This window comes from Doryrhamphus excisus, chromosome 11 (assembly GCF_030265055.1).
Source record: "Doryrhamphus excisus isolate RoL2022-K1 chromosome 11, RoL_Dexc_1.0, whole genome shotgun sequence".
In the NCBI taxonomy this organism is placed as follows: Eukaryota; Metazoa; Chordata; class Actinopteri; order Syngnathiformes; family Syngnathidae; genus Doryrhamphus; species Doryrhamphus excisus.
This window is the reverse complement of record NC_080476.1, coordinates 1,988,439-2,011,454: the sequence shown is the minus strand read 5'-3', so window position 1 is coordinate 2,011,454 and position 23,016 is coordinate 1,988,439. Positions and strand designations below refer to the sequence as shown.

General features: G+C 40.5%; 2 protein-coding genes across 6 annotated transcripts in view; one reads left to right on the top strand and one right to left on the bottom strand.

Annotated features, from left to right (window-relative positions):
- Positions 1 to 611: 611 nt before the first annotated feature.
- On the bottom strand, positions 612 to 18,241 carry rbm41 (RNA binding motif protein 41). 3 transcript variants are annotated; one of them, XM_058087904.1, is made up of 8 exons: positions 18,196 to 18,241; positions 15,832 to 15,948; positions 7,526 to 7,727; positions 7,240 to 7,444; positions 6,745 to 7,169; positions 2,399 to 2,546; positions 1,769 to 1,878; positions 618 to 881 (listed from the first exon to the last, which is right to left on the bottom strand). In XM_058087904.1, the coding sequence occupies exons 1-8, from the start codon at positions 18,201 to 18,203 to the stop codon at positions 873 to 875; spliced, it is 1,224 nt and encodes a 407-aa protein (XP_057943887.1). In that variant the 5' UTR covers positions 18,204 to 18,241; the 3' UTR covers positions 618 to 872. The 3 variants fall into 3 exon arrangements, with proteins under 3 accessions (XP_057943886.1, XP_057943887.1, XP_057943888.1); XM_058087903.1 differs by having other exon boundaries at positions 612 to 1,878; XM_058087905.1 differs by lacking the exons at positions 618 to 881; positions 1,769 to 1,878 and adding an exon at positions 2,099 to 2,322.
- Positions 18,242 to 18,834: 593 nt separating this feature from the next.
- The window catches only part of klf8 (Kruppel like factor 8), a 103,791-nt gene continuing 99,609 nt past the window's right edge, over positions 18,835 to 23,016 (top strand). For all 3 annotated transcript variants that reach the window (XM_058087902.1, XM_058087900.1, XM_058087901.1), the window contains exon 1: positions 18,835 to 19,246. In XM_058087902.1, coding sequence (XP_057943885.1) covers positions 19,220 to 19,246 — 27 coding nt within the window. In that variant the 5' untranslated portion in view covers positions 18,835 to 19,219. The remainder of the gene's footprint in view (positions 19,247 to 23,016) is intronic.

Genomic DNA, 23,016 nt, shown 5'->3' with positions numbered 1-23,016 from the left:
TCCCCCCATTTCTCTCCATTGCATGTCACCTCATTCTTTCCCTCCCTGTCTCGCACACTTTCTCACTGTCTTTCCCCTCTTTTTTTCTGCACCAGCATGTCAATACAGTTCACACACACTCACATAATCACAAACCGGCAAATACAAACAGTGTACATAAAGACACACATGCATGCACACAGGTGGCTCGTACTGTACATCTCACACATAATCCTACAACACTGCCACTTACACACACGCATATCTCACACATGCATACACCAATATTACACCTTCACTAGTCAGATCAGGAGGACTACATTATAATATGCCTATGTGCAATTTAAGCATATATTTAAATGTATATGCTTACATTACCTACAGACACATACTATACTTCACACTTGCACATATATACACACACATCACCATAAGCTAGTCTAGGATGTCCTCATTGCAATGTGTCACTTGGAATGTCAGGGGAGTCGGGTCTCGAGAAAAAAAGACAACAAATGTTTAACCATCTAAAGAATATCCAAGCAGACATTGTCTTATTGCAAGAGAATCACAACTCCAAAGCAGCTGCCCATACATTTCACTCACCACAGTTTCCACATATGCATATACTTAGCAAATTACAACTCCAAACAGAGGGGCGTAGCCATTTTAATTAGCAGGAGGGTCAATTTTACACTGCATAGCAATATTACAGACATAGAAGGTAGATATATAATAATTCACACATTTGTTGACAATGTAAAACATATATGGCCCGGATGTTGATGACCCCTCTTTCTTTCACAGCTTTTTTTCTTCTCTCTCTGCACACCTGGATTCAAGCTTGATCTTGGGAGGGGACTTCAACTTGGTATTTAATCCAGATATAGATAGGTCTAGCCCAGCTGGGGGACATCGTGAGTCTCAATCACAACAACACTGAAGAAATATATGATTGATTTTGGTCTTTCTGATGCTTGGCGCTCTTATCACCCTACTCACAGAGAATATACGTACGTATTTCTCACCAGTGCACCACACTTACTCTCCTATTGACTACTTCTTAACAAGTAGCTCAATCTTATCAGACATATCAAATATTCACATACACCCTATCATTATTAGTGATCACGCACCAGTCTCTCTCTTTCTTACTAACCAAACCACAAGTACACCTACTAAATGCTGGAGATTTAATACATCATTGCTTAAAGACCCAGACTTTTTAAAGGACTTTGAGAGAGAGTGGACAACGTTTTTAGATTTTAATGACCAACCGGAAACCTCAGCTTGTGTTCTCTGGGAGACAGCAAAAGTAGTAATGTGCGGAAAAATGATCTCCTATTCATCATATAAGAAAAAGAAAGAAAGATTATTGGAATTACAGAAAAAAAATCAAACTCCTTGAAACCGCTTATGCAGATTCACAAGATGAGAATACTCTAATAACCTTAGAAAATTGCAATTAGATTTAAAAGAAATTACTGATAAGAAAATTCAGTTCCAATTACAAAGACTACGTTTGGGAGAAGTTTGAACATGCCAATAAATCTGGAAAATACTTAGCTAACCAACTAAAACTTAATAAAGAAAAAAGCTCTATCTCCTCCATTAGAAACTCCGAAGGTAACATCACTCACCTTCCGGAGGAAATTAATTCAGTTTTTAGGGACTTTTATAAAAAAACTACACACACCTCAGATTAAGCCTTCTGTTCCAGACATTGAAACATTTCTTAGCACCATAGAATTACCAAAATTAGAAGAAGATCAGGTGACAACCCTGGACTTACCCATTTCACTAACAGATCTTTATGAGGCTCTACAGCAAATGCCAAATAACAAGGCACCAGGACCGGTTGGGTTCCCTGACGATTTTTTTTTCCCTTCAGAGGACAGTGTGCTGTGGGGAACCAGTAAAAAAACGTATGCAGGCTGCTTAGTATATCTATATGTCAGTGCTAATGTGACAATTTGTCAAAATCTAACCAGACTAAATACTATTTTTGGAGCCTGGATTATTGGGGCATGTCCTGTCATGTTGGCAATTGCAAACAATCATCTGCATGTGCGCAGTGAAGGGTGCTACATTCACCAAATATGCAGGATAAAAAGGATTCAGGAAGGTTTCAAGGTTTTTAATACTTTCAAATTCCCAAATTTCAGGATAAATAATAATCATGATACAGAGTTATCCGGGTGGGGATTATCCAGGTTTTGGCCAAATGTGCTAGTTTTTATTTTTTCTTCTCTTCCTGTCGCTCACGGCCAAATTCAACCACCAAAGGTTTCCCTAGCAACCGGTATCCATGGACCAGCTGCAAAGCTTTCTGGGCCGTTTCAGTGTCTGACAAAACATTATATACACACATACATAATAATATATTATTATGAAAACAATGGAAACATCTTGGAGTCCTCACCTGGCAGTGAGATGAAGGCCTGCCCCTTCATCCGTCCCGTTAGAAGTCGGTACAGCACCGGGGGCCCACTAGCCCATTCGAACCTGGAGAACAGTGCCACCAGCTGAGCCACTGATGCCTGTGCGCTCAGGTTCTTCACACATAAAACCTGCAGTGGGACAAAGAACAAATAAAAACCAATGAGTCTGAAGGTTCATTCATTCATTTTCTACCGCTTTTTCCTCACGGGGGTCGGGGGGGGGGGGGGGGGGGGGGGGGGTGCTGGAGCCTGAGTCTGAAGGTTAATTACCTTTATTTTATACATTTAAAACAAATTACCATTTTAATTGTAAAGTCATCTTGTAGCAAAAATTTTTTTCAAAATGCTGTAAAGTTATTGCTGTAGTGCCTACAGTAATTGTAATGTAATTATTACTATACAATTATATATAATATACAATATATAACCATTATTTTACACGTGTAATAAAACTACAAGTTGGAAATATAACAGTAAGATAACAGTGCATTGCAGTTGGAATTGACATTTTTTCAAAGATATATACATATTGGTATGAAAGTGTTTGCCGCCTTCTTGATTTATTACTTTTTTGCATGTTTGTCTTATCAGTCAGACACCTATAGAACATTTTTATGTACATGTTTGCCTGAATTAAGCACTGCATTTACAAGTCTAACAACTGCAAAACTGCCTAAAATACAAATATAAGCCATGAATGTTTTCATTTATTGTGAATATTGTACGTGCCCTGTGATTGGCTGGCAGCCAGTCCAGGGTGTATCCCGCCTCTCACCCGAAGACAGCAGGGATAGGCTCCAGCACGCCCCGCAACCCTCGTGAGGAAAAGCGGTAGAAAATGAATGAATGAATGAATGAATAAAAGGCTTATAGTGCGGAAAATACGGTACTCATAAAATGACCAAGAAGAACAAATTATCTACAGTTGAGGACAAAATTATTAGCCCCCCTACAAAAATGTCACTGTTTCACTCAGCTACATTCATTTTGGTCTTCTGGAGATAGGTCTTCACCAAGAAAGACATATGTTCTATTGCTGACATGGTGGAGGATGAAATGACGACCTGGATCCAGTTTTACTGCTGACCGCTTAAGGTTTGTTTTCAAAATCTCCACATATCTTTCTTTGTTCCAGATGCACTGAAGTATCCCCACAAGATAGTTCTCCCACCAACATGTTTCACTGTGGGGACGGTGTTCTTTGGTGTTCTCCCTTTTCTCTCCAAACATAAGCAGTATCTCTATGGCCAAAGAGCTCTAGTTTATCAGAGCATATCAGACCATAGGACAAAAAAAAGCATTCTCTCTTTGAACGTGGTCGGATTGTTGACCATGCAGTGTGTTTCCCTTAATTGACAACATTTGGGGATGGATGGCAAGGGAAGTGACCATCAGTTCCAGACAGTGGATTCCCACCTGTAGCAACAATCCCACTAGTCTCCGGTCAACACTGGCATCAATCTTCCCAAGAACCATTTTTTTCAGGTGATTAACAAGAATGGGACTATCTGAGTCCTTTTTTCAATAATATATATTTTATATATACACACACACACATATATGTGTATATATATATTGTTTGTTTTTTTTGGGGGGGGAGGGGCTTGATTATTTTGAGTTATGGTCTTGATTTTGTCTTTCAGAGGCAGTGGTCTTAAACTTTTCATCAGCCTTTTTCAGTTTAATGGTGGTTTGCAATACATTGCTTATTCCAATTTTTTTGTCTCACTCCCATTTCTTCTTGTTGCGTTCTCAACTTAAACTTCAACTTAAAACCTCCTCAAGAGCCAACAGTGCAAAATGTAAATGCTAGCAATTTTTCAACTGATCAGGAGTGAATAAGGTAGGTAGGTAGGTAGATACTTTATTTGTCTCGATGGGGAAATTTGTATGTTTCAGATTACTTCGTGGAAGTAGAATATCTTTAAAAAAGCACAACAGATACACAACAGAATAACAGATACTATAGTATTCTATGGGAATAATATATACTGTATAAATCTTATTAATCAACAAAATAACATCAACATCATTCATTCACATATAGCACATATAGACAAACAACCATTCACACCTCATATTCATACCGATGGACAATTTGGAGTCGCTAATTAACCTAGCATGCATATTTCTTTTTTTATCACCGCACAGTGATGCCCGATGATGCAATCGAACTCGGGTCTCCAAGCTGTGTGGCCTGAGCACTAACCACTCTCCTGCAATGCAGCCCAATATAAATATAATATATAATATAAATCATAATTATAAAATGCAACAATAAATACCCACTGCTGAAAAAAGGGCTGCACGTTGGTCGAGTATGGAGTTTGCATGTCCTCCCCGTGCATGCGTGGGTTTTATTTGGGCACTACGGTTTCCTCAAACATTCCAAAAGGTTAGGTTAACTGGAGAAACTCCAGCATTTATGCGACCCTGATGAGGACAAGCGGTACAGAAAATGGATGGATGGAAATTGTCTATAGGTATGAATGTGAGTATGATTGTCTATATGTGCCCTGCCATTGGCTGTCAACCAGTCCAGGGTGTCCAGACTTCGGGCATCTTGCCCAAATTCAGCTGGAATAGGCTCCAGCTCCAGGCTCCAGTGACCCTAATGAGTAGGGATGAGCGAGTAACTGCTAACTGTATCTGTTCACCCATCTAAATTATCTGTATGTATCTACTCTGAGTGGGCGGAGCATAAACCAGAAGCAGGCTGTAAAGCTGTACATCATATTAAGATGAAAATGGCATGGATTGATCAGAAATTGCTAAATGTATTATGTATTATTCAGCTATTTTATGAAACAAGTTTAAGATTGCAAGGTGCATACTGCAACATATTGAAAGGGGAGTAATATTTTATGCCAGCAATAAATGCAGCATGCTTGATGCCGCCCTTGTGCAGCGTGTCTTGGGAGGGCGGGTGCTGTGTGCGACTGGCCGGTCACAGAGCGATTAGAGTGATTACATAACGAACATTGTCTTTAAACTAGGGCTGTCAAAGTTAACGCGTTAATGATGTACTCACTGAAGTTCCCTTTAATGGTTGCAAATTTTTTGACGCGCGATTAACGTGTGCTCCCTCTGTTTGACCTTCGGCCCACACCGTAGTTTGAAGCACGGTAACTCTGTAGCCACAAGCTGGAACAAATATTGATGGGAAATTGAGAAAGAAAAGAGTATTTAGATTGGTAAAGTTAGCTTCAAAGCCCTGGCAGATGGCTCTTGTAGCAAGACCAATGTTATTTGTATTTATTGTCGCTGTGTTAAAAACTGTGGGAATATGCATTTTAATGTGTTTTGAAAGAGAAATAAAATGACATTGAGTTTGCAATTTGGATGAAATGTTGTATGACTATTGCCCTGTTTTATGTATTTTCATTTGTACATTTCATGAAGGAAAGGTGTATTGTGCCAAATCCTTAATAATTATCATTTCTGAATGTCCCTAAATGGGCTTTTTTACTCACAAACATTTAGAATTTAAAACCAGTATCATAAATAAACAAATCTTATTTTGAGCTGACACAAATAAACAAAAACATGTTTCTGCCAGTGTGCGAGGTCTTCCTTGCTCACATTTTGTATTTGCTGAACACAAAGAGATTTCCCCTACTTATGAAAGATAAAAACTTATTTTTATCTGCAATTAATTGTGTTAACTACGGACAAAATGTGATCCAATATTTTAATCGATTGACAGCCCTTCTTTAAACACAAATATAGATAATGACGAAATGTACTCGTTTCATATTTGTATCTGGCAAAAATGCATTATCCGTAAGGGGTACTCTAGAACAGGGGCGGGCAAATATTTTGGCTCGTGGGCCGCATTGAGTTAACAAAATTGTCCAGGGGGTCACAACATATATTTAACATACACACACACTATTTTATGCTTATAATTTTCCTTGAATTATTTGTCTAATATTATCTGCAAAAGTGTTATGCTTTTGGCATAATGCTATCAGCTGTATGTTCTCATGTCCCTTTTTTCAGGAGCACTTTAAACATCAGACCACATCAAACTATGTAATTTAATTTATTTATATTTATTTTAATTTAATTCAATAAGGTTTTTTTATTTTTTTTTTTACTAAATAAGACATCCAACTTGCAAGTGATGTTGCCAGTTCATATGTTAAAAGTTGAAATACTTAGAAAGCAACTGGCAGGCCGGATTCAAACGCTTGGTGGGTGGCATGTGGCCGGTAGTTTGACCTCCCCTGCTCCAGAAAATGGATGGATGGATGGACTATTAAAAATGTTTACTATTAAAAAAGTAGAATGTCCCTGTTTACGAAGTGAAAAACTGTGCCCTTACTTTGGAGGGATTTCCAGGTTGGTAGTTCCTGAACCTCGGGATGTTGCGGATGCCCTCCTCAGTTTCTCGGTTCTCCAGAATTTCTTCATCTGTCATTGTCGCAACCTCCCCTTTGACTGTCAGTGGGCCACATGACCCCACCGTCATCGCTCCACACAGACTGCCTATTGGCTGGCTTATGTTGATCTCCACCGAAGTAGATGCTTGACACTTTGACTGTTCTGATACGCTTCTCTTTTCCTCCCGTAGCTCCTTTTGGGAAGGCCCCTCTGATTGGTCATGTGACTGCACAGATGTGGGTTCATGTGACATTTGAGGCTCCTCTACTGACACTTGCTGTTCTTCCTTAGTCAGGAGATCTCTGTAGAGTTTCTCCATTGGATCTGAGGATGTCGCCCCCTGCTGACCCTCTTGATTATTTTCATCTGGAGAGGAAAACGGGAAATAGCCATATGATTTTTGAATGGATGAATAGGAATTCGCAGACATCTGTACCATGGTGGTAAAGTGCGGCGAGGAAACCCCGGCGATCGTTTCCCTGGAAAAGTGCCTGTTCGATCTCCATCTCGCGCCGTGACAGTGCCTGGCTGGTGACAAAGCGTTGCGGGCGGGACAGGATTTCCTCTCTGACTGCGATCTTGTCTCGGATCACTTGGAGACGCTCTTGCTTGATGCCGGGAGCAGCATACACGCCGTGACACTATGGGCACACCACCACCACATTAAGTGGGTAATATCCTGAGATTGCATCAGTACAGAGTGATTTGTATTCATTTATTACATTCTCAGGTATGTCTGGATCATCTCTGCTCTGCCACAGTTGTATCTCTGCTTCTGTAAGACCTAACTCCCGCAAGCTGGCCAGCTCCTGCTCTCCATCCTGCAGGGCCTGGAATTGGGAGAGGCTCCTCACACCGGCGGCCTGCTGCCCGAACGGCCGATAAAGCGCCGCTGGGGTGAAACATCGCTTCTTGGCCACACATCTGAGAGACAGAACTAGTTAGTTGAAATAAAATACCGTGTTCCCTCCTTTATCACGAGAGATTGCTTCCCAAAATAGCCTGCAATAAGTGAAATCTGCAAAGTAGCCAACTTTATAATTCTTGCTTCTGTCGTATTATTTTACTCCTCCCCTTGGTCTTTCATTAACTAAAGATTCATTTCCAGTATTCTTAATGGATTACAGCCAACAGCAGTGTAACTTCTGCCTTCCTTCAATGTTCAGAAGTCAAGCTCCTTGTGTGATAGTTGGATTCATCTGCCTTTTGGCTCCAAATGGCAACAAATCTATTAAATGGGTCCAATTTATGTACAGTTGTGTTCAAAATTGTTCAACCCCCACTGCAATAATGCGTTTTAGCAAGTTTGCCTTTCATTTTTTATCTTGTTTAGAATCAGATCAGAGAAGGACTTGTAAATTAGACAAATGCAACTTACAGTGCATCCGGAAAGTATTCACAGCGCTTCACTTTTTCTACATTTTGTCATGTTACAGCCTCATTCCAAACTGTATTAAATTAATCTCTTACCTCAAAATTCTACACAAAATACTCCATTATGACAATGTGAAAAAAGGTTTTTTTGACATGTTTTGAAAAAAGAAAACAAAAAAAAATCACATTTACATAGGTATTCACAGCCTTTGCTTAATACTTTGTTGATCCACCTTTGGCAGCAATTACAGCCTCAAGTCTTTTTGAATATGATCCCACAAGTTTAGCACACCTATCTTTAGGCAGTTTTGCCCATTCTTCTTTGCAATAAGTCTCAAGCTCCATCAGGTTGGATGGGAGACGTCTGTGCACAGCCATTTTCAGATCTCTCCAGAGATGTTCGATCGGATTCAAGTCTGGACTCTGGCTGGGCCACTCCAGGACATTCACAGAGTGGTTCTGAAGCCAATCTTTTGAGATCTTGGCTGTGTGCTTCGGGTCGTTGTCCTGCTGAAAAATGAACCTTCGCCCCAGCCTGAGGTCAAGAGCGCTCTGGAGCAGCTTTTCATCCAGGATATCTCTATATATTGCTGCATTCATTTTTCCTTCTATCCTGACTAGTCTGCCAGTTCCTGCTGCTGAAGAACATCCCCACAGCATGATGCTGCCACCACCATGCTTCACTGTAGGGATGGTATTGGCCTGGTGATGAGTAGTGCCTGGTTTCCTCCAAACATGGCGCCTGGCATTCACACCAAAGAGTTCAATCTTTGTCTCATCAGACCAGAGAATTTTGTTTCTCATGGTCTGAGAGTCATTCAGGTGCTTTTTGGCAAATTCCAGACGGGCTGCCATGTTCCTTTTACTAAGGAGTGGCTTTCGTCTGGCCACTCTACCATACAGGCCTGATTGGTGGATTGCTGCAGAGATGGTTGTCCTTCTGGAAGGCTCTCCTCTCTCCACAGAGGAACGCTGGAGCTCTGACAGAGTGACCATCGGGGCCTTGGTCACCTCCCTGACTAAGGCCCTTCTTCCCCGATCGCTCAGTTTAGAAGGCCGGCCAGCTCTAGGAAGAGTCCTGGTGGTTCCAAACGTCTTCCATTTACGAATAATGGAGGCCACTGTGCTCATTGGGACCTTCAAAGCAGCAGAAATTTTTCTGTATCCTTCCCCAGATTTGCGCCTCAAGACAATCCTGTCTCGCAGGTCTACAGACAGTTCTTTTGACTTCATGCTTGGTGTTTGTGCTCTGACATGCACAGTCAACTGTGGGACCTTATATAGACAGGTGTGTGCCTTTCCAAATCATGTCCAATCAACTGAATTTACTGTAGGTGGACTCCAATTAAGCTGTAGAAAGATCTCAAGGATGATCAGTGGAAAAAAGATGCACCTGAGCTCAATTTTGAGCTTCATGGCAAAGGCTGTGAATACTTATGTAAATGTGATTTCTTAGTTTTCTATTTTTAATAAATTCAAAAAAAGTCAAATAAAAAACTTTTTCACATTGTCATAATGGAGTATTTTGTGTAGAATTATGAGGTAATTAATACAATTTGGAATGAGGCTGTAACATGACAAAATGTGGAAAAAGTGAAGCGCTGTGAATACTTTCCGGATGCACTGTAAGTTGCATTTGTCTAATTTACAAGTCCTTCTCTGATCTGATTCTAAACAAGATAAAAAATGAAAGGCAAACTTGCTAAAACGCATTATTGCAGTGGGGGTTGAATACTGTGAATACTTTCCGGATGCACTGTAAATCACAATATTTTTTGTAACATACCAACAAATGTCCTTTCTGTGATTTCTGTGAACTTTGACAAAATTATTCAACCCCTTGGTCACATACGTCCTTAATACTTTGTAAAACACACTGGCAATAATAACGTCATGACACATAGCTTGACACAAAGTTTCTTGCAGCAATCGGCAGGAATCTTAGCCCATTCCTCATGGGCAAAGGCCTCCAGTTGACTGGCATTTTTGGGCTGTCATGCTGCAACTCCCTTCTTCAATTCCCACCAGAGATTCTCTATCGGATTTATGTCAGTCGATTGCAATGGCCACTCCAGAATCTTACAGTCCTTTGCTGAAACCAAGCTTTGGTAGATTTGGAGGTATGCTTGGGATTGTTGTCCTCCAATGTCTCCCAAGCTTCAGTTTTGTCACTGACTGCATGACATTTACACCCAAGCTTTCCTGGTAGTTAACTGAATTCATAGTACCTTGCACACACTGAGATTCCCTGTAACAGGAGAAGCAAAAGAGCCCCAGAGCATGACTGACCCTCCACCATGCTTCACTGTAGGCAAGGTGTTTTCTTCTTGAAAAGGCATTGTTCTTCCTTCTCCAAACACATAGTTGAGTCATAGGCATTGAAACTTCTGTTCTTATGAGTGGTCATCTTTCTAGGGTTGAATAATTTTGTCAGTGAGCAAACGGGCAAAAGGGCATTTGTTATTGTATTAGAAAAAATATTGTTGTCATTTTAGCTGCATTTTTAGAAGTCCTTTTATTATAAACATGATTTAAAAAATGTTTTTCAATTTCCGAAAAACCTTTCCTGCAATGAGGGTTGAATAATTTGGAACGCAACTGTATAACTTTAGAAATTGTGTACACTGAAAATATTTCAGCACCCATAAATATTTCAAAAAGGCTCTTGTCCTGGGTGGTCTCTATCACCACTATTGTGACATGACAATAGACCCCCTTGTAATTGCAAGCTTACAATGCACAACTTAAAGATCTCGAGGTGGGCAAAGCAAATAAAAAGTTTCCATAATGTGACTCAATCAAGATTATCGAAAGAACCCATCTCCTAAAGTAATTCACTCCATCCATCCATCAACCATTTTCCTCTGCTTATCCGGGTCGTGGGGGCAGCAGTCTCAGTAGGGAAGCCCAGACTTCCTGGTCCCCGGCCACCTCCTCCAGCTCCACCGGGAGGACACCAAGGCGTTCCCAGGCCAGCTGTGAGACATAATCCCTCCAGCGTGTCCTAGGTCTGCCCCGGGGCCTTTTCCAGGCTGGGCATGCCTGGAACACCTCACCAGGGAGGCGTCCGGGAGGCATCCGGACTAGATGCCCGAGCCACCTCAACTGACTCCTCTCGATGTGGAGGAGAAGCGGCTCTACTCTGAGCCCCTCCCGGATGGCTGAGCTCCTCACCCTATCTCTTAGGGTGAGTCCAGCTACCCTACGGAGGAAACTCATTTCAGCCGCCTGTATCCGCCATCTCATTCTTTCGGTCATGACCATGGGTGAGGGTGGGAACAACCGGTAAATTGAGAGCTTTGCCTTCCGGCTCAGCTCTCTTTTCACCACGACGGTCCGGTACAGCGACCGCATTACTGCCGAGGCTGCGCCGATCCGTCTGTCGACCTCACGCTCCCACCTTCCCTCACTCGTGAACAAGACCCCGAGATACTTAAACTCCTCCACCTGGGGCAGGACCTCATTCCCAACCCAGAGGGAGCACGCCACCCTTTTCCGACTGAGAACCATGGCCTCTGATTTGGAGGTACTGAGTCTCATCCCAGATAATTCACTCGAAAGATTCAAATATTTAGAGATTCAAATCCCACCCAGACTCGATCAGGTTGCTGATGCTAATTTCCCTCCACTAATGAAAGCAATCAATTAGTCAATTGATGGATGGATGTATTTGTAGATTATATGTAGATGTCATTACTAACATAATGTAATTGGGAGAATCAATATATAGTAACAATGAATGTGCTGCCAAAAGCTGCTTTATCTCTTTCAGAACATGCCTCTGCCACCTCCATCAGATTTATTGTCTACCTTGAAAAATAATTTGTAAGAATTATATGAAATAACAGGAACCCAAGGCTTGGGTTATGCTTACTCTACTTACCATTTGATAGAGGGGATTTAAAGTGTCCTAATGTGACCTAGTATCACCCGGCAACACAACTGAGGTGGATCATGTTCTACTTCTCTGCAAATGACCCTCACCATGGGATCACAATGGAATCACATAGGATACCTCCCCCATTATATCTATACTCTGATTCCAGGAAAAGGTTATGAAAACAAATGAACACAAAAAATCAGATTGTGAAGCATTTGATAAGAATGTTGTGTCACAGGAAGCAATACGTAAAGATAGGAGAATACACATCTGCAAGTTCATATATTATGTGCGGAGTTCCCCAGGGGTCAATACTGGGATCAACACTGTTCAACTTGTACATCAATGATATCTCCAAAGTCACGAAAGACTTAAAGCTGGTATTATTTGCGGATGATACCACTGCTTTTTGTTCTGGAGGGAGTACAGACAAACTCATTAGAAAGGTCAGAGAAGAAATGGTTACACTAAAAAGATGGTTTGATGATAATAGATTGTCCTTCAACCTAAGTAAAACTAAAATCATGCTGTTTGGTAACAGCAGAAAGGACACGCACCAGCAAATACAAATAGACGGTGTAGACATTGAAAGGGTGAAGGAAAATACATTTCTGGGGATCACAATAGATGAAAATATGAGCTGGAAACCTCACATTACAAATATACAACATACGGTGGCAAGAAATATTTCAATATTGAACAAAGCAAAATTTGTTCTCAATCAGAAATCACTCCACACTCTTTATTGCTCTCTGGTTCTACCATATCTTACTTATTGTGTGGAAACATGGGCTAATAACTATAAAAGCAATCTTCACTCGCTAAATGTACTGCAAAAAAGGTCAGTGAGGATGATTCATAATGCCGCCTATAGAGAACATACTAACTCCTTATTTCTAAAATCACAAATACTTCAACTTGCTGATATAGTTCATCTTCAAACAGCTAAAATAATGCATAAGGCTAAAAATAACCAATTAGCTAAAAATGTCATCCAATACTGCTCTACAAGAGAGGTGAAATATGAGCTCAGGGAAGAAGTACATTTGAAACACTTCTATGCTAGGACTATGTTATGCTAGCCATAGCATTTCAGTATGTGGAATCAAACTATGGAATGGATTGAGTAAGGACCTCAAACAATGCACAACGATGAGCCAATTCAAGAAACAATACAAGCAGTTGATGTTTGCTAAATACAAGGATGAAGAGTCTTGAACCAGTCATGATGTGCTATATATATCACTATATTGACACTTACTATGGTACCCACCTCCTACTTCAGTACATGACAAAACAAATATATATTGAACTATATTAGGAAAGCAGGAAGTGAACAAATGTAACAGTGACTGATTGTAAAAGTACCAAATGGAGGGGTAGGATTTAATAAGCTTTGCTTCTTCCTACTCCTTTTGGACATGTGGAACTGTGAACTGATTATGGGATGCACTCAATTGTAATCTGATGCATGTTCAAATGAAATACAACCATTACCATTACCACATGAAAGAATTAACCAAAATTTAAAGCTCTCAACACCAAAAAAGGTGGTAAATATTAAATAAAACATACTGCTGCCATGGCTAAACAAACAATGAAGCAAACAACAATGAAATTGGAGTAAGATAATTGGTTATTTTTACATGATTTGGATACGCCCCCCAGCGAGTTGCTGAATCACTTTTCACAATTGACTCAGTAATCACAATTACTGAGTCAATTACAGAACAGTCCAGCCAGCCATGGAACAACAACAGAGCAAGGAAAGTGAGCTATTTTCTGATATTTCAGACTGTTCTTTGGTCATTGAAGATGATTTTGAAGTAGAAGAAATTGAAGAAGTGTTTGAGGGGGCTGTGGGGATCAGACCATAAAGATTGGAGTCATATCTTAAGAGCTACAGAGCACAGCCTCTGAACGGTAGGTCTTTTTACCTTATACGAGTGTATATAAGGTACATACTATATACATACATTATAAAGTACAACTTATACAGCATAAAGTAGTAGCACCAGAGGTTTTCTTCTAGTTTCTTGTTCTACTTTTTCAAAAAGTTTTCGAAACAACCGACTAGACCAAGCGAGCCATGTCGACTTAGACTTCCAGCAGTCAAAGTTTTTGAATATGGCACCTCTTGTACCCTTCTCGAGAGGCTTTACTGCTAGAAGCACGTGTCCACCAACTAGAACAGAATAGTTTTGTAACATTAAATTTGGTGGGTACACTGAATAGCGTAGGTTGTAGCTAACTTTCTAGTCCGGTTAGCATTAGCCCGAAGTGGCTTGCTAACCATGGTGAGCCTGTTCAGACGCATAATAGATGTATTTCCTCAGCTAGCCCTACTCCAACACAGTCTACTGGCTCCTGCACATTAGTCATAGATGACTCAATCACTCGTAACATCAAGCTTAAGAACCCAGCCACTGTTTTGAAAAGCAGGTACCCAAATGGAGAAAGCGCTTTTGAGAAATATAGATCACTGGTTGAGCCTCACATGACATCACACATTAGAACAGGTCGGGGCACAGGTGATAAACCAGACTGTTAGAACGGGTGTGGAGTCTGTAAGGTTATAGCTAACTGGTGCTCGGCTGGACTTTAAAAATACAGAGGTCTTTATGTAGAATAAAGCCACATATTATGCATACTTATCCACAACCCATAAATGCACCACGTTCTGTCTTGCTTTCTACTGAGCTAGCACCTGGCGAGAAAACTGAACCTCCCTCTTCAATCTCTTTTACTAGTGACAATTCCACAAATAACTATCAGGGGCCTCATTTATAAAACATTGTGTAGAAATCATACCAAACGTGTGTGTACTTATAAAAATAAAATTTGCGTGAGAATGCCTGCACCAGTACGCCAACTTTGCGGTTGGCGCACGCACCTTTTGGAGACACAAGACAGTTTTTCATTGCATATGTCAAGTATATCATCAACATCTATTTGTCTTACCACGTTCTTTGTGAGTGTAGGGGGCCGTGTGCGTAAACTTCCTCTTTATTTCCTAAATGGTTGGATTTTCTTTTCTTGTGCGCATACATTAGTTCCTCATAAAATAACTAATACAGTACCTCATATTTCGATTAAGGATCGACCGACACATCGGCCGATACGTGCGTGGGTTTGCCGATGTATTTTTCCGCCACATGATTTACAGACAGGCATCCGCCGGGCAGCTTTGAGTGGCCGGAGGACGCTACAACACACGCAGTCGCGGTACCCCGCCCCCCTGGTGAATCATAACAAGGGTACGTTTTCAACTTTTAATTAGCCTCTAACAGTTAAACTTAGTTGAAATATTGTCACCTGCTTTGAAATAGGAAACATGAACACCTAGTATGATATACGTGCTTGAAAATATTGTGGCACTCAAGGGTCTTATAGAGCAGAGCATATTTCAAAAGTAAAAGAATAAGCTTGCTTTTTACACCATACACAGTCCATCACATTTCACCGGGTGACCGCTAGGCATAACAGTTTAAGTCATGGTGTGACAACAAGAAATCCCAAAAACATCACATACCAACGCAACAGACGAATAAAAGCACTCACTAGCTGAGCAGACCAAGAATTAATAACTATGCAACTTTAACTACAAACTGACGAGCTATTCACATCAACGGTGCTGCAAAGCACGCTGGGAACCAGGAAGTGCTCCCAGCGACGCTACAATATAGTTTAGTTTGTGGGTGTGAAAACCAGGAATGCTGCTGAATGCTTCATCTTTAAAAAAGTGAAAAAAGTGTAATCTGTGTGGTTTCTTACCTGTCGATGTCGACATGAGTGTGGAGCTGTTGCAGGAGGAGGCCGTGCAGCTGCCGTTGCCCCTCAGTCTCCTGTTCCTCCAGCAGTGGGCCATCCTCACAGGACCGCCGGCTCACTCTGAGACATCACCAACGAGGGACAAGATATGACTATAACAACATTTAAAATGTGAAAATTTTTGACAGTTTGTCAGCAAGAGTTTATCAATTGTCATTATTCATCATGCAGCATTTATTTTTGGACCAATAAATTACAATTAAAAGGCCTGTTAATCTCTCCCATCATCATGCACCTTATATCTGTGGAAAAATGCATTACAATGAATAGGCCTGCTCAGCTCTGTCGTCGACTAAATTCTTCTTCTTCTTCTTTTGGTTTAATGGCGGGTTGAATCCATGAATTTAAACAAGGTGCATACCGCCGCCTACTGTACCAGGCTATATACGTATCTATGGCCCTTTACTTACTTTATGTTCGGACAAGTAGGGAAGATATCAACTGATATTACTACTAATAATAATGTTAATAAATATTCTATAATCATGATAATTGTAATAATTATTTTAATAATCTATATTCTTTTATACAGTCCTGTGTCCTTTAAATACCTTATCACTGCCCTTTGTATATCTTTAACACCCTCACCAACTGTCCCTACTATACTCTCCATGCTCCACTCCTTTCATATTTTAGTAATCCTTTCCCATAGCTTCATTCGCTCTTCCCTATATTTCCTACAATGTAGCAGTACATGTTCCACATTTTCTATGGCCTTACATTCTATACATACATCACATGTGCTTTTACCTACTAAAAACAATGTTTTATTTAACCCAGTATGATCAAATCGTAGCCTTGTTAAGATAGTTTCCTCTTTTCTGTTTTTCATCTTCACCCCTTGTGTTTTAACATCTTTTTGTACTTTGTAGTATTGCCTTCCCTTTTTATCCCTATCCCATCTGCTTTGCCATTTTTACATGATTTGTAATTTGATAATTGCCTCTATTTCTCCTTTACCAATAGGCACAACAATCATGTCCATCATTCTAGTCCCTCTTTTAGCTATTTGATCAGCTCCCTCATTGCCCTCCACTCCAATATGTGCAGGCACCCAGCAGAATCTTATTTCTGTTTTTAACATTCTTAATTGGAATAGGCTTTGGTGTATTTCCAATAATAAATCCTCTCTACTTGATTTCATACTTTTGATACTGTATATGGCTGACAAAGAGTCTACGCAACATACCACTCTCTCTGGTTTAACTTCCTCTATCCATTGCAATCCCACAATGATTGCCATCATGTCAGCTGAATAACCTGAGAGCTGATCTGGTATTCTTTTTGCAATACTATAATTCATTGACGGTATATAAACTCCGATCCCCACCTTCCCCACTTCGTTTTTTGAGCCATCTGTATATACATCTAAGTAACTATAATATTTATTTCTTATATATTGACTTGTTTTAGCTCCTTTCCCCCATCACCCCACTTACTACATAAGTGGGAAAAGCCAGATAGGAACATTACTAATGGGTGTTAGATTATTAATATCTATAGTATTTAATTTATATTCCTCTGCAATGCCTTTAATTTTCCAGCCAAAGATATTGCTTTTAGTTGAATTATACACCCAACAGTCCTGGATCACACTCTTAGCCAAGTTTCCGTGTCGGCATCCTTTCAGTCTACTCCAGTATGTCAGTTGGTCTCTTCTGAGATCGTACGGTATTTCTCTTACCTCTATTTGTATTGCTTTAATCGGAGTTGATTGAATTGCACCTGTACAAATCCTGAATGCTTTGTATATATTTCTTTCTATTCAAAGCTCTATATATACATCAGTGATTGTTTATCTGCTCCCCATTCTGTAACAGCTCTCATTAAATTTATTATGTTTTTGCATTTATCTACTACCTTTTCTACATAAATTTCGTCGACTAAATTAACGTCCCCAGACCACCTTATAAGGCCACACGATATTTCATCATGATGTCATATCCTCCAGCGCTATCAAATGGCGAGGCATTCGAGACAGTGGAATTATAACGACTAAAACTTACATTTGAGGACAGTTGAACTTTTACTATTCTTTCACACACAAACGCCAACCTTGGCTCTATTTATTAGTTGTTAATTTTTAGAAATGGACGTCTTAAACTCAGACGTTCGCATTTAGTGTATCAACATGAGAAGGTAAAACTATTTATAGTTCTACCGTAACGTTTACAGCTAGAACAGTGGTATACGTAATTGCATAATATGTAATGTTAGCTTATATTAATGCCAATATTTCGAGTAATATTTGGACTCCACTAAAATATATTTGACGCAACAGAATTGCTCGAAATGCTACTTGTTTACCTTCGCATGCTTCCGCATTTGGCTTCCTACTTCCGGTGCGTGTTGTATCATGGGAAATGTGGTGTAAACAAATTAGGTTATTTTAGACATCGTGAAGCATATTTTGTTTCATTATTAGTTATTTTTATTGGTCTAAAATGTTATAAAAAGAAGAACTCGTATAGGTGTAGCTAATTTTACACAATGGTTTTAATGCTTTTAATGCCTTATGTGTCTTTTCCATGGAATAAAACACCTCGCGTTTTTGGATAGTTATAATGCATCCCCATGTTACACTGGCCGTGAACGGTGACATATTTATCAATTGCTGTAAAGCCTTTCTCCACACTTGAAGCCCTCCCCTCCCTGTTGGAGTGTCCTCAATTAGCCTGCTGGATGACGTCAGTAAGGTGACATGGGTGCTCGCTCCACCACCACCTTCCGAATTGCATGTAGAGAGGCAAGTGTGTACAAAGGGGATGCAAAAAGATGCATTTTCGAATGCATGCTCCTGCTTTAACATGCATACCGTCTTCGTTGCAGCTGGTATCGGATCGCCAGCTCGCTTGAGCTCTGCTCTACTCTGCAGGGGCTGTGCAGCAACGGAGTGACAAGAGATGAGGGGTGGGGACGCAGGGTGGGGTCACAAGCAAGGGAGAGGCGGAGGAGGAAAAGGCAGAGAGAGAGAGCCCAGCCCTTCTTGAATACACGGCAACAACACGCGGACAAGGGAAGCACATACATACGCTGACCGAGACCGGCTGCCGTTATTTTTTGTTTTTGTTTTGTGCAAAAGGGTGTGGGGAGACGCCTTTCGACGCTGCGGATAATATGAACTGAACAGAAGAGGCAGGGATCCTGCTCCTATATCCCGAATATTCACTGTCAAGGTGGAAACCAGACCACCTCTACCACCCCCTCCACCTCCTCTCCCATAAACCCATAAACCATCCTTTCTCCCTTTACCCGGATAGCGCTACACCGCCCCCCCCCCCAAAAAAGCCCCCCTTCCTTGCTGGACTGCTCCACCCCTCCGGTGACCGAGATGCACACGGAGACCCGTAATAAGAAAGTAAGTGTACATTATTGTTATTGAAGTTGACATTGTGTGTGCAACGTATGGAAAATGTCACTTGTACATTTTGTTTTCTGTGAGAAACTGTGTGATCCGGCTCGGTTCACGTCCGTAATACTCTCTAGCGCAGAGACGGGTAGGGGAGGAAACGGAAAGGCGCAATCCTCAGCTCACAGACCACCATTTTAGCTTTTAAAGGGACAGTAGCAGTTCTTTTGGCACATGCGCACTGAAGGATGCCCAGGTGCACCTCCTCGTTAGCGTTCATTTTTTTCCTCCAAGGGTGGAATACGCTGAAGTGAGATCATTTGTTGTTTTTTAGAGTTAAAACAATTTTACTTAGTCGGTTATGTATTTATTGAGCAACGGGAGGCCATCTCGATACCGTCTTGTGCTGCATTCATGATGGCGGGGAAGTAAGATGTTAGTTCCTGTCAAATGTGAATAGAAAACATAGTTGGCCACATGCTTTAAGCTTGCATTCTTTGGTGAATAGGCATAGGTTTTTTGTCAAATTGGACAGAATAACTTAGTAAACTCCATCATAACATGCATATCTCCTAACATACACTGGGAATATAGTGTATAACATATAACACTAGGTATAACCAATATACTAATATTCATGTTGTCTCCAGGGTTAATTTAAAATTGATTTAATGTTTGTTTGAGTATAGATAACTTTACTTTGTAGGTAATAGTATATTTATTGAGCCACATTCAAGGTTGTGGGGAAGTAAGAAGTCCATTCCAGTCAAATGTGAACAAAAACATGGCCGACTGCCATACTTTAAGCTAGTATTTCTTGGTGAAATGCAATGCCAGCTACCAGCTACCAGCTGCTAGCTCATGTATGCTGTATGGTTTTGCTGATCGTAGCATAACATTGATTTTTTTTGTATGTGAGAGGAAAAAGACTAAAAAAGGGTGTGGGGTGATGACACAAAGCAGTCAATCATTAACCATAAACCTGGACAAAGTTTAAGCAAACTTCCAAAATCGTGTAAGAGTGTGTGTGTGTCTTCTCATTGCACAAACACACACGCTTTCGTGTTACAGATTTGTTAGACAGGACGAGTGGGGTGAAAGGGTCAGAAAAAAGTCTTCTGTTGTTTAGTACTACATGTTACAAATTTGACATTTCTTTGTACAGTATGTTAATAATTAAGAAAACTGTAATTGAGGAAATGATCCATGTCATCATTCTATGATGTGCTGTAATGCATTTTCTTGTGTTATGGCACTTTTTCTATCGTGTTCATTCTAAGTTAAATTTAAAGTTCCAGAGTTTTTTTTAGGTGCTTCTTTTCTCTATCTGATATGGGAGAAGCTTGTTTCAAGGATGGTTCTGTATTTTGGTATCAGGTAGCTGAGCGGATGACTGGTTGACCAGCTGGCTGTCTCTGTTTGAGTGTGTGTGTGTGTGTGTGTGCGCACGTGTGTGCATGGGTATGCATAAAACTGGATGAGATGAATGAGCGCAAGGTAAGACGACATGGTGTGAGGAATAGGCCATGTGATTCAAGGCCAACCTTGAGGGTCACTGTAGGCGGACGACGCCTTGCTCCGGTCGCAGAGTCAAAGTGTCACTGAGAATTAATGATATACGTGTAGTCGGCATGCCGTGTGAAGCTGAGAGACCAAATGTTGGGTAGAGAGTGCTCTCAGAATGGGATCGTGTTTAATGAGGAAGCTGTTTATTGGGACCATGAATGACGAGAGAAGATGTGTTAATTCCTCAAAGATGCAACCAGGAAAGGCAGGAACAGTGGCGGTTTTCGCTATGGGCCCCATGGTGGTATGGTTCAGGGTGGCATGCTTGTGGGGACATCGCAAGGTTGAGAGTCATTCAAAAAAGGTTCATTATTACTTGTGCTCGGCACTAATTTGGCCATCACGTTAGGAGATTTGTGTCAGATGGGCACCCTCTACAGGCGGGGTACCAGTGCCCCCAGTACTGCTCCCATAAAGCAGATAAAACCAAAACAAGTTTGAAACATGTTCTCCCCGTGCATGCGTGGGTTTTCTCCGGGTACTCCGGTTTCCTCCCACATTCCAAAAACATGCTAGGTTAATTGGCCACTCCAAATTGTCCATAGGTATGAATGTAGGTGTGAATGGCTGTTTGTCTATATGTGCCCTGTGATTGGCTGGCCACCAGTCAAAGGTGTACCCCGCCTCTCGCCCGAAGTCAGCTACAACCCCCGTGAAGATAAGGGGTAGAAAATGAATGAATGAATGAATATGACAAACCTGAGTCACAGAGGAAATGATCAGAGTCAAACTTCAACTGCTGGTAGCAGTTTAGTAAACATTCACCCACACAGCACAAAAGAATAGAGTTATCGACTTCAACCACTATCTCACTCACGGTGCAATGAACCAAGCGCAAGGCATGCTGGGAAGCCCACATGCACACTTCCCCAAAGTGCTACATTATGTTATTTCTAGGGCTGTCAAAGTTAAATTGTTAATTTCCTCTAACAGCGGAGGACGCGCGATTAACGTGTGCTCCTCCTGTTTGACCTTCGGCCCCCACCATAGTTTGATTGAAGCACGGTAACTCTGCTGGAAACAAGCTGGAACAAATATTGAATAGAAATGGAGAAAGAAAAGAGTATTTTGATTGGTGAAGTTAGCTTCTTGTTAGCCCCGGTAGACGGCTGTTGTAGCAAGACCAAATTTGTCTCTACTGTTGCTGTGTTGGACTTATCACGGATTACATGGCCTGCGAGAGGTTGGAGCAGTGCAGGTATTGTTTTTATTGTCATATACAGTGCTACCTTGGCATAAGAGTGGCCCAACTAACCAGTGTTTTTTACATGTTTCCATCTCTCTGCTGATTTTTGCATTGAACTGCCAGCTAAAATTTGAGTTACAGCTGATATTGACAGGCTGTCAATGTGATGACGGTGGCTGAAGTCCAGTGTTTTGCTAGCATTAGCGATTTAGTATCGAAATACCACAATTATGCACATATCTTCATGCATTCCCACATAGTATCAGCATTTGGGAGCAAAGGTGGAAGGTGAAAGAAAAACGGGGCAAATACATCCAAATACATCCATACAGCCCTCCGTGCATTGGAGAACGGCGCAGCGTTAATTTTTAAGTTTAATTCAATAAACATCAATAAACATAATTTTAAATTATAGTTAGAATATTGTAATAAAATGATACTGTAATATACTATATATATATATATATATATATATATATATATATATATATATATATATATATATATATATATATATATATATATATATATATATATATATATATATATATATATATATATAATTTCTATGTATTTTAATGTGTTTGAAAGATAAATTAAAGTACTATTGAGTTTGCACTTTCGATTATATGTTTTATGACTGTTGCCCTGCATTTGAGGTATTTTCATTTTTACATTTCATGAAGGTATTGTATTGTACTGTATTGTTTTAAATAATGCCCCTAGTTCCGAAATTGATATCCTTTTACATAAAATTTGTTGTAATTTTCGTTGTAGTTGCACATTGAATCGTTTACCACAGAACGTATTTCTATCTGCGATTAAATGCCATTAATTGCAGGTTAACTGTGGACCAAAATGTGATTAATCGTGATCAAATATTTTAATTGATTGACAGCCCAAGTTATTTCATTATGGAAATGCAAAACATTGAGAAAATTGTGAGTCATTTTGGGTTTGGTTTAACCATGACTGCAAGTGTTGACAGCGGGGGAAGTCGTTGAAGCCATCGGGTGCAAAATTGAGA